Source organism: Schistocerca cancellata, chromosome 3, assembly GCF_023864275.1.
Source record: "Schistocerca cancellata isolate TAMUIC-IGC-003103 chromosome 3, iqSchCanc2.1, whole genome shotgun sequence".
NCBI classification, from domain to species: Eukaryota; Metazoa; Arthropoda; class Insecta; order Orthoptera; family Acrididae; genus Schistocerca; species Schistocerca cancellata.
In genome coordinates, this window is record NC_064628.1 from 232,287,928 (window position 1) to 232,307,787 (window position 19,860).

Sequence of the window (19,860 nt, forward strand, 5' to 3'; positions counted from 1 at the left end):
TTCCAGAGCAAAAACAGTCATGAGACTTCTGATTGATTACCACAATGTAGAAGAAATGATGACATGACTATTTTGGGATTCACAGGAAAACTGATTTTAGTTTTGGATGTGACCCATTCTGAAGCTCAATGTGTTGACATGGTGTCATCTATAGCAGTACAAACAACTCACACAAGCAATGGATGTGACATTATTGAGGACATATCAAGAGAAGATGAGCTATGTACTAAGGATGCTGTTAAACCAATTATTACAGCAGAAATGTGCAATGTTTATTACATTTTATTACTGACAAGGGTGTCACACTGAATTTTCCTATGAAGGAGGCAATGGTGCAGCAACTGCTAGGAAACAAAGTACGATTCATCACTGTTACTCTCATGTGAGCAAAACAAACCAACCAACTGTATTCCATCATATTCTGAAAAAAAAACTATTAGCATTTATTTCTTTGTGAAAGGTTCATGGTTTCCACAGCAAGCTTTCACTCAAGGCTATTCTTCAAGAATAAAAATTCATTTTGTGTGTCCAAATTCTCTATTTAAGCTTCTGTAATACACTGTAAAGTGACAGTAACTAGTTATAACCTAATACATCAATGCCTTTAATGATTGGTCTGAGATTGGTAAATCTACTTTGAACAAAACATTTTCATTTTCTGGGTCTTTTAGATATTATACACAGAGTTCAAGTTGACAGACTTGCATTGTACTGCACATAATTGAATGTCATTTGTCTGTTCACCCTTAGAAGTTGAAGACATCTGCGAAAACCATAGTTAGTGAACACTTGCTAGACTTCCACTAATCTTATGCTTTTCTGTACAGTATCCAGTGAAATACTATTTTGTTGCTTGTCAGTCTACATGGTAGCTTACCTTTTGAAGATGTTCAAGCTGTTCACTTTTTCTCTCCAAATAAATTGTAGCTTTCATCAAAGCCCATAATCATTTGCATACAAGTTTATTTATACTACTAATTAAAAACCTGAATGAATGACTTATCATATTTATTCACTTTGATTTCATTGGTTATTCATTGTGATTTTCAGATTTAATAGCATACTAACCATTTCTCCTGTTCTTGCCGAGACAAGATATGATGACACATTATTTTCCTGAACAAACATGTTGTGTCGATCAAGACGAACACATCTTTGATGCTCTAAGTCACCTGAAAGACAGTTAATTTATTATCATCATTAAGTAAAGGAAACATACATTGCTATACATTGAAATTTTAAGATGTAGACTTACATTTATTTCCTAGTATACAAATGAGGGGCTGATGTTCCTGAGCAGCACATATTCTTCTTACTGCCTCAAGCCAAGAATATAATCCCTCAAAACTAGGCATACTAGTGACATCATACACTGCATAAACAATCTGTGGAAGCAGTATTTCACATAATAGAATAGAGAATTTTGTATTTAACAGTTTTTTAGGTTACAGAAAGAACTTACATTAGCTCCAAGTACATATTTATCAAGCAAGTTGCCTGATAACACACGACCACCTATGTCCCAGATTTGTAACGAAATATCTTTTAAGCTACCAAGTGATGCTTTCTTTAGGAAAAAATCTACTCCAGATGTCGGACAATACTGTCGCGAGAAATGATCATAGCAGTAGCGAGAAACTAAAGAAGTCTGAAACAAAGTTCATACACACATTAGCCTTATGCAAACATTAACAAATGGATTATTTCTCATCATATAATCAAGTACATGGTCTGAAACTTAATACTGTAATGTGTATTTTTAGACAAGCAATAGCAAAGAATACAAAATGTCAAATCAAAATAGCTTCAGTTGTCTAAATTTCTGCTTGTTATTTTGTTTTAGCAACCAGTTTCAGCACTACATTACACCATTTTCAGGTCCCCTGACTGGTACATAGCAAGCAAGAATCCCACATCTGATCCAGTTAAAATAGGGGCTAGCTTTCGGTGGTTAGTATCAGCAGATCTCTTCTTAACACAGAGATCCATTCAGTCACCTTTTGGCAAGTAATGATTGAAGGGATTGCTGTGTTAAGAGGAAATCTACAGATACCACTCACTAAATGCTGGCCCCTTTTTGACTAGGCCACAGGTGGGATCTTTCCCACATGTCAATCGGGGCCTGAAGATGGCATAATGGAGTGCCGAAACTGGTTGTACAAATAAAAATAACAACTGGAAATTTAGACAGTTGAAGGTATTTTGATTCAACATTTTATATTGGACAGTCAAGATCCAACAACCATCTGTATAAAGATGAGCCTACAGAGAAAAGAGTGTGAGGTTCCATGGCCAGTGTCAGTTTGAATAAAATCGTTTTGAGAATTAGGCCATGTCATTATGAAATACTAAAAACAACTAAAACACCAGTGTTTCAACCACTTTTGCAGAAGTCTTCTTCAGCATGAGTAACAGTCTATTGTCCTCACAAAGACTACTGTGAAGACGATTGAAATGTCATTGCTTTAGTTGTTTTTAAGGTTTATAACAATGCAACCTAATACCCAAAATGATTTTATTCAAACTACAAAGAATTTCTTAATGTCACTGCCAAAATGGAAAAATAAGCCGATAGTGTGTCAAGATGAAGTGTAATTTATTCAAACAGCAGATCAGACTGTAGAAGTGGAAGTTGTACAAAGCACATGAGATTCAACTTACAGTTGTTTGCAAGAAGAGAAATGATACTTTCATAAAACAATAGATAAAGGGTTTTTTGGTTTCCTAACAGAGACCAGGCACATAGTAGGAAACACATGCTCTATTGTAACCAAAAGATGATGTACTAATGTTACACATAAGCCACATGTTGGCAACAAATGGTACACTCCACATCAAAACAAATTAGGATAATACTAAACACTCCAAAGAATAGGCCTCATGAAAGTGACTTTGGCAAGGAAAAGTAAAGCAATATGACAAAAACTATAGATTTTAAATCAAAATTTCTAAGTGCAGTACAAATGATGAGTTTATTTTAAAGTGTAAAGTACTCTAATATGTCATTAAAAATGAAATTAATAATTCCAATAAAGAAAGCAGTGCCTATATTAACTGTGAGACTCTCAATGCATATTTTGTAAACACTCCACTCATTAATACTACTTCAGATGCAGAAGTTCTGCTCACTTATGCCAAACAGAGAGAAAGGTAGAAATTAACTTGGGCGTCAATATCTTTAAATGATATTTACAAGTTGATTAACAAACTTAGCAATTCCAAAACAGAAGGGAATTTTGAACTTAGTAATTTCACCATAAAGTGCATTTTAAGCAAAATCAACATCCCAATTCTGGTTTCTGTACAAATTGTAAATGGCCATTCGCTCCCTGTGTTTAACCCCCTGCCACCTTTAGAATTTGAAAGAGAGTATTCCACTCAACATTTTCAAAACTTCCTCTAAGTCTACAAATGCTATAAATGCAGATTTGCCTTTCCATAGCCTATCTTCTATGAGATGTTGTAAGGTCAGTATTGCCTTGCATGTTCCTACATTTCTCTGCAATCCAAACCGGTCTTGCCCGAGGTTGGCTTCTACCAGTTTTTCCATTCTTCTGTTGAGAATTCATGTTAGCATTTTCCTACCACAACTTATTAAACTGACAGTTCAGTAATTCTCACACCTGTCAGCACCTGCTTTCTTTGAAATTGGAATTATTATATTCTTCTTTATGTCTGAGGGTATTTTGCCTGTCTCATACATCTTGCTCACCAGATGGAAGAGTTTTGTCATGGCTGGCTCTCCCAAAGCTATCAGAAGTTTTAATAGAATGTTGTCTACTCCTGGGGACTTGTTTTGACTTAGGTCTTATTATATAAGAGCCAGTTTTGGGCAAAGGTCTTAATTTTGCACCTATACCAAGTGCAATACCTCTTATAATTTTCGTAAGTGGTGTTGAACAAGCTGTACGTCGCCTTCCTATGGACGCTACTGAAGAAATAAGAAGGGAAACTTGTCTGGTTCTTCTGAAAGCTTCTTCCCAATGCAGTAATATAGCCGCTGAAGAAAGGGCTGCACTATGGAACCTTCGAGAAGATCCGGAAATAGTGGTGCTGAAGGCTGATAAAGGTAATTCTACCATTTTGTTACCTCATTGGTTGCATTCAGAGAAGATATATATTATACTTAGTTATACTATGTATCGGAGAATTGATCAAGACCCAACAGCATGTGTACAATAGAAGACATGTTCACTTTTGAACTCTTCCTCATTAGCTCTTGAGACCATTATGGTAGCGTATCATTGAGACTGTATGGTCTTCCCAAAGTGCATAAAGAAAGTCTGCCTTTACAGCCTATAATGAGTAATATTGACACACCCACATATGATTTAGCCAAACATCTAGTTTCTTTGCTGAGACCATTTGTTGGCAAACATTCACATCATATACAGAACTCTGCTGATTTTATCAACAGACTGGGGCCTCTCCACTTAAGTAGTTTGGATCTTCTAGTGAGTTTTGATGTAGTTTCCCTTTTCACAAAAGAACCTCTTGCAGATTCCTTGATTCTAATTGGTCAACAGTTTGAATTGGACACCACTGCTTTGTTTTGACATGCTCGTTTCTCAACTTATTTTATGTCTAACCTGGAATATTTTGAACATTCTGATGGTGTCACCATTGGCAGCCCTGTGTCTCCTCTGGTGGCTAACCTTTTTATGGAGGATTTTGAGTAGAGGGCACTCGAATCAGCAGTTTGTAAACCACTTTCAAAGTGTGTCCCCACGGAGAAGAAAAGTTAATGGTGTTTTTTCATCATCTTAACTCCATCCATGAGAATACCCGATTTACTATGGAACTAGAGAAAGATGGGTGCCTTCCATTCCTGATGTTTTTTTGTTAAACGGAAGAGTGACGGCATGGTGGGACATTCGGTCTATCATAAGCCCACTCAACTGATTTGTATTTGCATTCTTCAAGTTGCCATCACCCATCCCAGACCCTGAGTGTACTTAAAACCCTTGTGCACAGGGCACATACAGTGTTGGATGCAGAGAATTTGCCTAAGGAACTTGCACATTTGAGGACGGTGTTCAGAGACAATGGGTTCTCCACCCCACAAATTATCAGGGCCTTCTCAACTAGAGCCAGGAACCTGGAAGTGGATAAAGAGGAGAACGTGCCAGCCAAGTCCCTAACTTTTCTTCCCTTTGTTGGAAATATCTCCTTCAAGATAGCAAGGATTCTCAATAATTTTCATGTGAAAGTGGTTTTCATCCGCTTTCTAAGATTTCGGATTTGCTGGGATTGGTGAAGGATGATTTGTTACTGCAGAAAGTGGGAATTTACAAAATACCGTGTCAATGTGGTATGGCCTATGTAGGACAGACAACGCATACAGTGGAAGAGCGTGTGTTTTTGCCTTCAGGAAGCTTTAATTTTTGAGTACTAGTAACAGTGTTCCATAGATTTTGTGTTTGTTTTAAATACAATCCAGGGACAGTGCTTATTTTCATTGTTTCCAACAAGAAGTGCCTAGTAACCACAGTTTAGTCAGCTATCATCTGCCTTTGGTGAATTAGCAGTCTAGTTAAAAGTTGATTACTTAACTCTCTACAGTAAATTGTTGATTTCTTAGGATGAATAGGATGTGTGACTGCTGTGTACGGACACAGGAGGAGCTGGCCACTATTCGTGAACAGCTGAGCATGCTGATGGCCAGGGTCAGCCGTCTTCAGACTGCTGCCTCGGAGTGTAGCGGCAGTGGGGAGTCTGGTGCGTTGCATGGTACACCCCAGGTGTTACATGCTTCACCCACAGTCCCTGCTGTTGAGACATCTTCGAGGGTACTGGGCATGGTTGGACCACCCTTTACCCAAGGGAAGTGGCGGGTTCAACGGCGTTCATGTCGCACGAGGCGGAGGATCAATGTGGAGGCTGGCCATGTGGCATCGCCTGCTCTGCCTGTGAGTGGACATGTGGCCACTCCTTCAGCAATGTCCAAGCAGGCACACCGAGAGGGGGGAGGGGGTTATTAGTGATTGGGAGCTCCAATGTTAGGCGGGTGATGGAGCCCCTTAGGGAAATAGTGGAAAGGTTGGAGAAGAAGGCCAGTATTCACTCTGTCTGCTTCCGGGGGGGGTCTCATCTGAGATGTGGAGGAGGCCCTGCCGGCGGTGATAGAGAGCAACGGGTGCACCTGACTGCAAATTGTTGCTCATGTCGGCACCAATGACTCCTGCCATCTGGGTTCAGAGGTCATCCTCAGTTCATACAAGCAGTTGGCAGAGTTGGTGGAGGCAGAAAGCCTCACTCACAGGGTGGAATATTAGCTAACTGTTTGTAGTGTCGTTCCCAGAAACAATCGTGGTCCTCTGGTTTGGAGCCGAGTGGAAGGCTTAAACCAGAGGTTCAGACGATTGTGCAGAGATCTGGGGTGCAATTTTCTTGACTCCACTATCGGGTAGAGAAATGTAGGGTCCCCCTGAATAGGTCAGGCAAGCACTACATGCAGGAAGTGGCTACAGGGGTAGCGGAGTACGTGTGGAGTGCACATGTGGGGTTCTGAGGTTAGAGAATTCCCTCTGTAGGCCCAACAAGACACCTCCTGAGATGCGACATGGTAGCAGTAGGCAAAACGCAACAGGGAATGACAATATTAATGTGGTAAACTGCAGGAGCGTCTATAGGAAGGTTCCAGAACTGCTCTCATTAATAAACGGTCACAATGCCCACATAGTACTAGGGACGGAAAGTTGGCTAAAACCAGAGGTAAATAGTGATGAAATTCTAAACTCAGATTGGAATGTATACCACAGAGACAGGCTGGACTGTGAAAGGTGAGGTGTGTTTATAGTGATAAAAAGTGCCATAGTATTGAAGGAAATTGACGGAGATCCAAAATGTGAAATAATTTGGGTGAAGGTCACGGTTGAAGCAGGCTCAAACATGGTAATTGGATGTCTCTATAGGCCCCCTGGCTCAGCAGCTGTTGTGGCAGAACACTTGAAGGAAAATTTGGAAAAGATTTCGAGTAGATTTCCCGACCATGTTATAGTTTTTGGTGGAGATTTTAATTTATCAGGTATAGACTGGGAGACTCAAACATTTATAACGGGTGGCAGGAACAAAGAATCCAGTGAAATTTTTTTTAAGTGCATTATCTGTAAACTACCTTGAGCAGTAAAACAGAGAGCCAACTCATGGCAACAACATATTAGACATTCTGGTGACAAACAGACCCAAACTACTTGAAACAGTTAATGCAGAACAGGGAATCAGCGATCATAAAGCAGTTACTGCATCAATGATTTCAGCCATAAATAGAAATATTAAAAAAGGTAGGAAGATCTTTCTTTTTAGCAAAAGTGACAAAAAGCAGATTTCAGAGTACTTGATGGACAACACAAAAGTTTTATCTCAAGTACAGATAGTGTTGAGGATCAGTGGACAAAGTTCAAAACCATCGTACAATATGCATTAGATGAGCATGTGCCAAGCAAGATCATAAGAGATGGAAAAGAGCTACCATGGTACAACAGCCTAGTTAGAAAACTGCTACAGAAGCAAAAGTAACTTCACAGTAAACATAAACATAGCCAAAGCCTTGCAGACAAACAAAAATTACATGAAGCGAAATGTAGTGTGAGGATGGCAATGCGAGAGGCGTTCAACAAATTCGAAAATAAAGTTCTATGTACTGACTTGGCAGAAAATACTAAGAAATTTTGGTCTTATGTCAAAGCAGTAGGTGGTTCAAAACAAAATGTCCAGACTCTCTGTGACCAAAATGGTACTGTACAGAGGATGACAGACTAAAGGCCAAAATACTAAATGTCTTTTTCCAAAGCTGTTTCACAGAGGAAGACTGCACTGTAGTTCCTTCTCTAGATTGTCGCACAGATGGTAGATATCGAAATAGATGACAGAGGGATGGAGAAACAATTAAAATTGCTCAAAAGAGGAAAGGCCGCTGGACCTGATGGGATACCAGTTCGATTTTACACAGAGTACGTGAAGGAACTTGTCCCCCTTCTTGCAGCGGTGTACCGTAGGTCTCTAGAAGAGCAAAAGATGGGAAAAGGGCACAGGTCATCCCTGTTTTGAAGAAGGGACATCGAACAGATGTGCAGAACTATAGACCTATATCTCTATCGTTGATCAGTTGTAGAATTTTGGAACATATATTATGTTCGAATATAATGACTTTTCTGGAAACTAGAAATCTACTCTGTAGGATTAAGCATGGGTTTTGAAAAAAACAATTGTGTGTAACCCAGCTCATGCTATTCATCCACGAGACTCAGAGGGCCATAGACACAGGTTCCCAGGTAGATGCCGTGTTTCTTGACTTCCGCAAGGCATTTGATACAGTTCCCCAAAGTTGTTTAATGAACAAAGTAAGAGCATATGGACTATCAGACCAATTGTGTGATTGGATTGAAGAGTTCCTAGATAACAGAATGCAGCATGTTATTCTCAATGGAGAGAAGTCTTCCGAAGTAAGAGTGATTTCAGGTGTGCCGCAGGGGAGTGTCGTAGGACCGTTGCTATTCACAATATACGTAAATGACCTTGTGGATGACATCGGAAGTTCACTGAGGCTTTTTGTGGATGATGCTGTAGTATATTGAGAGGTTGTAACAATGGAAAATTGTACTCAAATGCAGGAGGATCTGCAATGAACTGACGCATGGTGCAGGGAATGGCAGTTGAATCTCAATGTAGACAAGTGTAATGTGCTGCAAATACATAGAAAGAAAGATCCTTTATCATTTAGCTACAATATAGGAGGTCAGCAACTGAAAGCAGCTAATTCCATAAATTATCTGGGAGTAGGCATTAGGAGTGATTTAAAATGGAATGACCATATAAAATTAATCGTCGGTAAAGCAGATGCCAGACTGAAATTAATTGGAAGAATCCTAAGGAAATGCAGTCCGAAAACAAAGGAAGTAGGTTACAGTACACATGTTCATACGCTGCTTGAATACTGCTCACCGGTGTTGGATCCGTAGCAGATAGGGTTGATAGAAGAGATAGAGAAGATCCAACGGAGAGCAGTGTGCTTTTTTACAGGATTATTTAGTAATCACGAATGCGTCACAGAGATGATAGATAAACTCCAGTGGAAGACTCTGCAAGAGAGATGCTCAGTAGCTCAGGACAGGTTTTTGTTGAAGTTTCGAGAACATACCTTCACTGAGGAGTCAAGCAGTATATTGCTCCCTCCTATGTATATCTCGCAAAGAGACCGTGAGGATAAAATCAGAGAGATTAGAGCCCACACAGAGGCATACCGACAATCTTTCTTTCCATGAACAATATGAGACTGGAATAGAAGGGAGAACCAACAGAGGTACTCAAGGTACCCTCCGCCACATGCCGTCAGGTGGCTTGCGGAGTATGGATGTAGATGGAGATGTAGATGTAGAACGATTGCTATTCACGTGATAGTCACATTCCAGATCAGGCTGCCACTGGTAGTGGTCACGTCTGCATGAGGTGTGCTTGCTTGTGTGTATATGTGTGTGTTTTCTTTGGTGGAGAAGGCTTTGGCTGAAATCTGTTAATGTGGAACAGTCTTTTTGTTGCAGCTGTCTGCAACTCAGCAGGTCATGTTTATAGTGAGTAGCAATCTATTGTTTTCCTGTTATTGTGAAATGTCTCAATAGGCCACAATCCTCCAACCCTACTGCTATCAGATTATTACACATGCTGGTCGATGTTTATCCTTCATCCATAGGGCGTAACCCAGTCCTTTAAAAAAATAAACAAAAAGAAAAATAATTTTTCCTTACATACAGAATGTAGATGAAGTTATTCCTATTATTTTGTACTGTCACACTGAAATGCTAATCATTTTTACAGTCAACTGTGTAATGCAAGAGGCAGCAATTTAGGTATGAGCCCCATAATAAGTAATTTATCTGGCCTTGATGTTCAAATGACACTTATCAGCAAAAAGCACCCCGTTCAGTCAGATTTAACAAGAATAAAACATCAATTTCACAGAACTATAATCGCTGATTCATTTACAGTATTCAGAGCATTAAATATTTAATTCTTTTCTAAAAATATTCTCTCAACACGGTGAATGCAATACTTCTTTACAGGTGCTTAGGAACAATTACAGCGAAAGTTGAGAGAAAGAGTCGTAAACATCTGGGATCAAAGTCTGTTGTCCCATGAAGAGAGAGCTTTCTTTAATGCAGAATAAAACATCACAGCAGTACTGCAAGCATTATTGGGAAATTCTGTACTGTATCATAAAAATAATGGAAATCAAATACCATGCATAAAAATCTCAAAATTCCACGAATCAAGTATTATTACTTTGAAATAAATGAACTTGAAATGAATACACTTGAAATGAATAAATGTGGAAAGCTAAATGATATTCAACTCTCTCATGACATTAGCAGTGAGACAGATACCGTAAAATTAAAATAATTGCCTACTAAATTTAATGAATTCTTCTTAATACCAGCCAAAAACACAGGGACAAAAAGGTACTATCAAATGAAGACCATTAGACAGGCTTTGCACATATTGCCAACAGATATCAGTTTCACATCATCTTTACACAGATAATGAAATCATTACATCTCTGGCTATCAGTACTTCTTCTGGTTATGGTGATATTTTATCTAAAGTTTTAAAATCCTATTATGACATGGTAGCACACCCTTGAGTCACCTTTGTAACCATTTGATGAGTCAAGGTGCATTTCCTGAAAGACTGCAATATGCTGTAGTAACTCCCACTAATGAAGTTGAGATAAGCAAATGATCTCCAATTATAGACCCTCTCTCTGTTTTTCATGTTCTCAAAATTTTTGAGAAGTTAGCTTACAATAGAATATTGAGCTACCTTTTTGGGGATGCCACTGTAACAGCGTCTCAGTTTGGCTTCTACAAAGGCTTCTCTACTGAGAAATTAATATAATTGTGATCTCACAAAGTCATTTTTGATAGAACTGTACAAGAAAAATTACCATTTTGGCATTTTCTGTGCAAATGCATAAATAATAAGATTCTACAACATAAACCAAAATGGTATGGCATTAAAGATCTCTCTCCTAATGACAGAAAACAGAGGGTCGTGTTAGTGAATGGTATGACCTGACTAAGATTATGTTTTAGTTGGGAAACATAACATATGATGTCCTCCAAGATTAAGCAGTTGAATCTATCCTTTTCAAAGTATTACCAGATGTGGCCAGGGGAATAATGGAACAGGCTTACAGCTGGTAACAGAGAACTGCTGAATCATTAATCTTATAAAAACTCATATTATGAATTTTAAAACAAATAAAGATAACTTACAGACGTTAGAAGCAGAGATCAATGGACATATGAAGGCGACACTGAAAATTTTTAAAAATCATACAAAAATTTGTTTCAGAAAACATAACTGACCTTATCACTTTTCAATATGTTCCCCTTTAACATCAATACATTTTTGCATTCAGTGAAACCAGTCATTACAGCAATGATACCACTCTTCCTGAAGACTTCAGAAATGAGGCTTTTATAATTTTCTGCAGCTTCATCCGAAAAAAGTGAGTCCATGCCATTTATCTTTAATTTTTGGGAACAAGAAGGAATCACAAAGTGCTTGGTCAGGGCTGTATGGTAGAGGGTCCAAGAGTCTGACCTTTAGGACATCCAGATTCTCAGTTGTTAGCTTTGCTGTGTGCAACAATGCACCCTTGTGATGTAAAATTATTTTTCCTTATTTGTGTATCTCATGAACTATTTTTTTTAAATATGCAGTAAACACACATTTGTGGACCAACTTGTGGTAGTAGTATGTCTATTTATAATGTTATAGTAGCTACATGGCCCCTGTTACAAAAGAAAACAACCAACAATAATCTTACCAGTACTATGAATTCATGTACTTATCAACAAACTCATTGAGCAGACTGACTTATTTTCAGGATCATAACAACAAATACAAGATACACCATCAGTAACAATATTACAAACCAAATATGAAGTGCCACCTTGGTATTTTTATTCTGTTTTTCTGCAACACTCAATCCATTTTTTTGACTGAGAGTCAGTTTATATATAATCTATTGACAACAAAGTTTTCTCACATCTAATTGTTGATGCAAAATGTTGTGGATTTGACTCAAATCAATACTCAATGTCAATCTGATACATTCATAAGACGTCCATTGATCTGCTTCAAGTGGCTATTTTGGACACCCTTAAAACCATTCTCTTTGAATTTGCTGTACCAGTTGCCTCAGATGGGGCTTCTTTGACAAATGTATTTATAAGGCAATCTTCATACTGGTACTGTTTCAATATTAATGATGAATTAAAATCATAAAAAAATCATAGCCTGGAAATGTTTTCTAGTCAAATTTATTTTTTTATGCACACAAAATCTTTAAAAAATGATATAATAATTGGAAAACTGTTAGAGCAAATCGAACAAATTGCATGGCAATCAGCTCACAAAAATTACAAAGCAGTTATCAAATACAAATTTCATTTGTTTTTGGAGCCATGGCATTCTAAAATTTTTCAGGGTTTCTCTTGTACACACTGTATGTGTGAATTTCCTAGCTACCCAGATGAATAATAAACCGAGGAGGCACCAGCACCTGGGTAAATCAACAGAAAAGCTCAGTTCTTCTTGCATTGCACTTAGAAATAACTGCCATCTTTTGAATTTGCAGCTCTTGTATTTTTTCTGTGTTTGCAGTAAAAATTATTGGATATAGGTTCCACCTTTTATGCAACGTACTGTTTTTTCTTGTTGCCCAACATGTTTTGGCACCTCTGCGTCTTCATCAGTAGGTTTTGTTTATTGAAAAACTATATTTTACATTATAGGGTTTAGCAGGACCACTTGTATGGTGTCATAGGACACATAACAGCATCGGTTGCACCAAGTTTTGTTAAGTGAAAAGTCATTTGCTAAACCAAAATCACACAAAGAACATTTAATGTGTGTGTGTGTGTGTGTGTGTGTGTGTGTGTGTGTGTGTGTGTGTGTGTGTGTGTGTGGCGCGCACACGCTCGTGCAATCGCTCTCAGAACATGAATGAAGAAGGATCTGTCACATTAAAAATAGGACAAGTTATCAGTGCAGGACACCATACAGCTGGTCCTGCAAAACCATATAACGTAAGGTCAAGTTTTTCAATAAACAAAACCCATGGATTATGGCACAGAGGTACCAAAACATGTTTGGGTAACAAGAAAAAACAGTGTTTTGCATGAGAAAAGGAATTTATATCCAATAACATATATACATATGTTTTTTTGTACTGCTAGCATGCTTCGCAACTTCCACTCAGTTCTGTGCTATGGCCTAAACTTCTGAGGCATTGCAGTGAAGCTGAAAAGGTGTTCACTCTACAGAGCCATGCAATAAGAATATTGTGTAATGCTGATAACCGAACATGTTGCAGAAGCCTCTTCAGGGACCTATGGACTGTTACGCTTACACGCCAACATATAAATTATCTAAAGGTATTTTTGGTTTATAATTAAAGTGACAGTTCTATGAAAAGGTTAGATTGCTACTCACCATATAGGGGAGATGCTGAGTCGCAGACAGGCACAACAAAAAGACTGCTACACATGTGAGCTTTCGGCCAAAAGGCCTTCTCCTAATGTAGAAAACACACGTAATTCACTGTTTCTGGCCACTGAGGCTGGATTGCAAGGAACTGTGCATGTGGGAGAAGCGATCTTGGTGGTGGAGGTAAGGAGGAGGCTGAGGAGGGGTAGCAGGAGGATGTAGTGCTGCTTGTGGGGGCCTGCATGGACGTGATAGGGCAGGGTAGTGCTGCTAAGTGCAACTGGGGATGATATGCAAAAAGAGGAGAGAAGTAGAAGAAGGGGGAAAAGAGAGCGATAGAGATAGACAGACAGACAGACAGACAGACAGAGACACTAGTGGGTGCATTGGTGGAATAGAAGGCTATGTAGTGCTGTAGTGGGAGAAGGGAAGGAGATACATGAGTGAAGGATAGGGAGTAGCGAAGGTTAAGTTGGTTGCTTGGTTAAAAAGAGGGGGGATGGGACCATACTGCTAGGTCATCGGTCCCTTGAAGGTTATGGCCAGGGGGGTTACAGGAACATGTAGCATGTTGTGTTGGGCAGAATGTTCAGCAACTGTGGTCCAGCTGTCTCCCAGTTGCTGAACATGCTGCCCAACATACTTTACTTCAATGACTGCTTCACAGCCTGTGCCATCTGGATCCATCCTACCAACATTAGCTTTTCTGAACTGCACAGGTGTAACTCTCCCTGCAAAATATCCTATGTTCCCGTAGCCTGCCTGGCATCCTTGACCCACCTCTCCCCTTCTCCGTTCCCACTCCAGCACTGCATAGACTTCTAGTCCACCAATGCATCCACTAGTCTATTCTCTCCCCCCCCCCCCCCCTCCTTTACTTCTCCACTTTTCTGCTCCTCCCCCCCCCTCCCCCCAACCCATTACCCTCTCCCTACTATGACCCTGCATGGTCCCACAAGCAACACTATACCCAACTGCAACCTTCTATCCTTCCCCCTCTCCACTCCAGCCTCCTCCTTACCCTCGCCACCCAGGCTGCTTCTCTCATCAGGCTCAGTTGCTAGCAGTCCAGCCTCAGTTGCCAGAAACAGTGTTCATGTGTGTGTTGTTATTCATGTTAAGAGAAGGCCGTTTGGCCAAAAGCTGTTTCTGACAGTCTTTATGTTGCACCTGTATGCAACTCGACTTCTCCACTATGTGATGAGTAGCAGTCTATCCTTTTCATAACATTGTTATTATTCCATTGTGGATTTTCCATTGTTAAATAACTAAAGTGAATTTATGACTAACTCAAAAGATTATGATTTAAATAATGAAATACTGTGCCAGCTACATGTTTTTTCATGCTTAGCACAACACTTTCTTGAAACACATCATGCTAAGCACAAAAAAATATGTAACTGGTGTAGTGTTTCATTATTTAAACCATGAATGACACAGTTGCAGGCTTGCCAAAATAATTTATTATGATGAATGAAATTAAGCTAAAATATGTTGCTAGTGGACATTGGACATGGTATTTAAAAATAATCAAATATTTAAACATTTCTATAATTTACCAAAATGTTTGGACTCAATTATGAAAATCCCGTGTAGTAACTCTAATGCCTCCCTTTGCATTAGACAAATGCCAATGCACTGTATACAGACATTTTATAATGGTCTGTGTAAAGTTACATAAATACTTCGAAGTATTAGATGAAAACAGCAGCTGAGCTGTATAAGAGGAATAACATTGCCTTTTTTAAAAGGCTCTGTTTTTCTCCTAATGCAAATAAACAAATATTGGGTAAATCCAAACCCCACTAACAAAATTTTGGAGGCAGTTCATGGATACTTTCTTAGTATTCTGGTGCAAGTAATTTGTGGTCTCTGGTGGCTCATTACAGAGTTACAGAATTCCACCTGATTTCTTATACCCATTCATCTATGTATCTGCAGTGCACCGAAAATACTTGCACAACAGGGAAAATGTTAATGCCTTGTTTGGGGGGAAGAAAAAAAAAAGGGGGGGGTGTTCCATTCCATTCAGTCACTGTATCGATACCTCTTGTTGACAATAGTAATGTCCACTTTATTCTTTGCCTTAAGCTTTAGCAATAATAATAATAATAATAATAATAATAATAATAGTAAAAGCTGCCTAAGAAAAGCTCATAGAAGAAGCTTCCAATAAGTGTAAGGCAGCATGGGATGGTCATAAAATGAGAGGAATCTGTTAGCTACACCAGAGCTCAGATTGATCCCAGGAATTAAATGAGAATTTTGTAAATTCAGTCAAAGAAATAGCAGACAGAATCAAAGCATCAGACCCATCTGCAAATGACCTGCCTAGTGCCTCACTAGAGTATGTCATGTCAGAGCCACGAGTTATAAATGTGTCCAATTTCTCAAATTCCTAAAGTATGGAATATTACTGGTTGTCCACTATATTTCAAAAACACCTGTGCTCTTAACCATTAGTTTTTGTTTTTCATAAATGCTTAGAGACCGGAGCCTTTCCTTATAAGCGAAAAAATCTCAAAAGATGTTCCAGTATTTAAAAAAAAAGACGATAAACTGTTATTAAGTTACCTCTTAATTGTGCTAACAGTTTTGAAGGTATTTGTGACAATATTGTACACCCTATTAAGCACAGCCTGCTCAGTGAGGATCAATTTTGTTTTTGAAAGGACAGAAATATCATTATAGCTAGAAAATGTTGATTTGCTTTAACAGTTTTTCAAAGGAATAAGTTTGTGTATCTTGTTTTGTGTGACATAAGCAAATCAGCTGCAGTCCATGTGACATTTAGTAACAAAACTGGAGGTCTATGGCATATGTAGTCCCATATTGCTAGTAACTTCTCCCGACTTAGATAACAGAAAACTGTTTGCCTCAACCAGAAAAGGATGTTCCTCATCATTTAAAATTAACACTGGGTTTCTGTACGGTTCTATCCATAGACCATTCTTTGTCATTACTACAATCATGATATGCCCCATCATGTAGCTCAGTCTCCAATATACTATGCTGATGAATGACACTGCATATCATGCATCAGGTAATTGTGGCTCTCAATCAGAAGACAAGGGAATCACTTAATTTTTCACTGAAATGGTTTACTGCTAATAAACTCCTCTGAAATCCAGTCTAAACACAAAAGCTCCTTTTGTGGCTGTCAGAGAATTCATAAACTAAATCTGTTAAACTCTTGTATGTCCATATTGATTCTGAACTCTGTTGAGAGAACCATATCAACCATGTTTTGAAAAGATATTGTGAGTAACTTACCTCATGTGGAAACTAAGAGATGCGGTGAACAGTGATTACCTTTGTGTGATGTACTTTGGACTCTTCCACTCACTTACTTCTTATGACCTGCTTGTCTGGGGACATTCCCCTCACATAATTAACATTTTTGGGAAAGAAAGCGAAGCACATATAATGTGTAAGAAGGTTGCAATGGAGCATAGTTGTCCTCTCTTTACTAAGATGAGAGTACTAACACTCGTTCACCTATAAATTTATATTTGTGCCATTTACGACAAAATCAATAATAAAGAACTTATAGTCAGGGAAGAAATAAAGCACATTTAACAACAAATGTTCTGTCGCCTACCCAACCTCTACAACATCCTAGTCCAATGAGGAAGGCCCAGTGCAAGACCTGCCCAATCCACCCACAAAGCACTTCCTATTGCAGTGCTGTCACAGGTATATGCTACCCCATCAGGGGCCGGGCCACCTGTGAAAGCAGCCATGTCATTTACCAGCTCTGCCGTAATCATTGCACAGCTTTTTACATTGATATGACCAACAACCAGCAGTCCACTAGGCTGAACAGCCGCCACCAAACTGTGGCTAAGGGCAAAGTAGACCACCTTGTGGCACAACAATCAGCTAGCATAACATGCTTGACTTCAATGGCTGTTTCACTACCCAAGCCACCTGAATCCCCCCCTCCACCACCAGGTTTTCTGGAATGTGCAGATGGGACTCACCCTTATAACACATCCTTATATCCTTCCCAGTCTCGTCTCCCAGACTCTTTCGGGCGCTGATAACCACGCAGTTGAGCGCCCCACAAACCAAACATCATCATCATCCCAGACTCTTTGCCACCCTCTGCCAATACACCTGCCCATCTTTCCCTCTCCTCTCCTTTCCATTCCTTTCTTCCCCTCCTCCCTGCCCCACAACCCCTGACACCACACCTTTTGGCATTCTAGTCCCTCCATGCTCTGCCAGACAGTGTTCCTCTGTCCCCCCGCCTGTACACTACTATCACTTCCCTTCCCCAACCCCTTCAGATTGATGCTGCCATCCCACGTAATAGTTGCTTTCTGGCCTGAGCTGCTGGAGTTGGCGGTCATGTGTGCATGAGGTGTGCTTGCTAGTGTGTATGAATTGTGTGGGTTTCTCTTTTGCCAATGTAGGCTGTGGCCGAAAGCTTTGTATAAGTGTCTTTTAATTGTACCTGTCTGCAACCTAACATGTCTTCTTTATGGTAAGTAGCAATCTATACTTCCTACATTGTTGATATTCCTTTGTGGATTTCCCATCGACTGATGTTGCTAAGGCAAGTTTAGGTATACCAAGGTGCAGACTACCAAATATGGCAAACTTGCAAAAAATAAACACAATCAGAATCTTCAACAAATTGTCACTATCTGCCTATAATAATTTTTAAATGAACAGGTATAACTGACTATCAAACAATTCATTTTATAATTTAAAACAGTACTTTAACATCTCAGTTATTGACATTAGCTTTTAAGACTTTTACAGTGATACAGTGTGCTTGTGTACTACATTAACACCAAATGTACTTCATCAATGGTAACACTAGCTGTTCAGAATTTTATAATTTTCCTAAACATTACTATTGTTGTATACAAAATGCACACATGCACACAGACAGACAGAGAGAGAGAGAGAGAGAGAGAGAGAGAGAGAGAGAGAGAGAGAGAGTTGGCTGTAGAGTGCCCATTTCTCCTGTTTGAGCATCCGTCCAGGCGGCATTCCTCTGAACGTTGCTCTGTCTAGTAGAGGTATCCAGATTGGGAAATGGCCAACAAGCATCACTTCCCACTGACTAGCATATGCATGAACTGGAGAGTAAATTGATGACAGAAAATAACCCTATGGCATTGCTGAAGTCTATACGCTGTCCCATTATCAGAAGGCATATGTCTTCTGAAAACAAGAGGTATTTTACAGCTTAACTTCAGGGGTAGGTCATAGTGAAGGCCAATAATATAAGATGTGCACAAAAATCTCCTCAAAAAAGAAATTACCAAAGGAGCTGTGTGGTGAAGTCGTTGAGAGCCTCATTGTCTGGCGTTACATTAGAGGGCAAGTATAAGAAGCATATAGTAATCTTATATGGTGTATGCACTATTGCAGCAACTGCTTGCAACACAGTGTGTAAGGAGGAGACTCAGAGAGTGGTATTCATCATTGATGGATACAGCCATTTCACTTTTAACCCTCTCCCCACTAAGGTCATGCTTTCTGTGTTGGCTATAACCCCTGAACACAGAGGCAATGGCCTCTGAGGTAAGTCTTCTGAGCACAAAAATACATGCGCTTCATTTGTGCTAAGAGTTCTAGTTCCTCCACATGAATCCTTAATCCACTGACATTCCACTGAAGTATAGGAGCCATTTCTAACTGTAGGTTAACTTACTGCTGGGGCTGTAAGCAAACAGTCTTTGTGAGATTTGAGGTGGGTCTGGTTGGTTCCTCACAGCAGACTACTTGTGCAGATGAACCCTTCTCAAAAAAGCTGTTGTGAAGCTTGCCACTGCTGCTCTGGTAGCTGTAGGAGTGGAAGTACGTATACACTGGCAGAAACACAGATTTGCATTTTTCCTATTAGTTTGTATCTGTGTGACAGTATTAATTTTTATTACAGGATTTTTTACCAGGGATGTGAATGATGAAGTGAAGCTGGGCAGCTTTAATGAACTGAACATCAACTTTGCTTCATTATACGACATTCTCTTTGTGATTTAAATCCCTCGCACCTTCTTTCCTTTATGGGATACATGAAAGTTATGGTTCCAGTAAATGTGACTTTCAGGGTAGTTCACACCTACTTCATGAAATGTCTTGTCACAGTTGCCAAAAGTTCCACTTTCACCTGGAGGAAGCCTGCCTTAATTTACTCTGGCAAGGTAGTTGTATCTAATATTGTTATAAATGCAGCAGTTTTTTGAAGCTCACCATTTACCTGTTTCATATTATGTTTCACTTGCATCCCACTATCATCAGACCATTCATGCTCCAAATCCATCAATATTCACCATTTCCCAGAATATAATAAACCCTTTATAAGCATTAAGTATCTTGGGTCATTCAAAATTCACTGGGTGTTATATCTAT

General features: G+C 39.3%; 1 protein-coding gene across 3 annotated transcripts in view; it reads right to left on the reverse strand.

Moving 5' to 3' along the window:
* Window positions 1–19,860, reverse strand: part of LOC126174868 (ras-related protein Rab-28-like) — a 52,318-nt gene that overhangs the window by 18,757 nt on the left and 13,701 nt on the right. For all 3 annotated transcript variants that reach the window (XM_049921274.1, XM_049921276.1, XM_049921275.1), the window contains exons 2-4: window positions 1,463–1,648; window positions 1,256–1,385; window positions 1,069–1,172 (exon numbers count right to left, since the gene is read on the reverse strand). In XM_049921274.1, coding sequence (XP_049777231.1) covers window positions 1,069–1,172; window positions 1,256–1,385; window positions 1,463–1,648 — 420 coding nt within the window. The remainder of the gene's footprint in view (window positions 1–1,068; window positions 1,173–1,255; window positions 1,386–1,462; window positions 1,649–19,860) is intronic.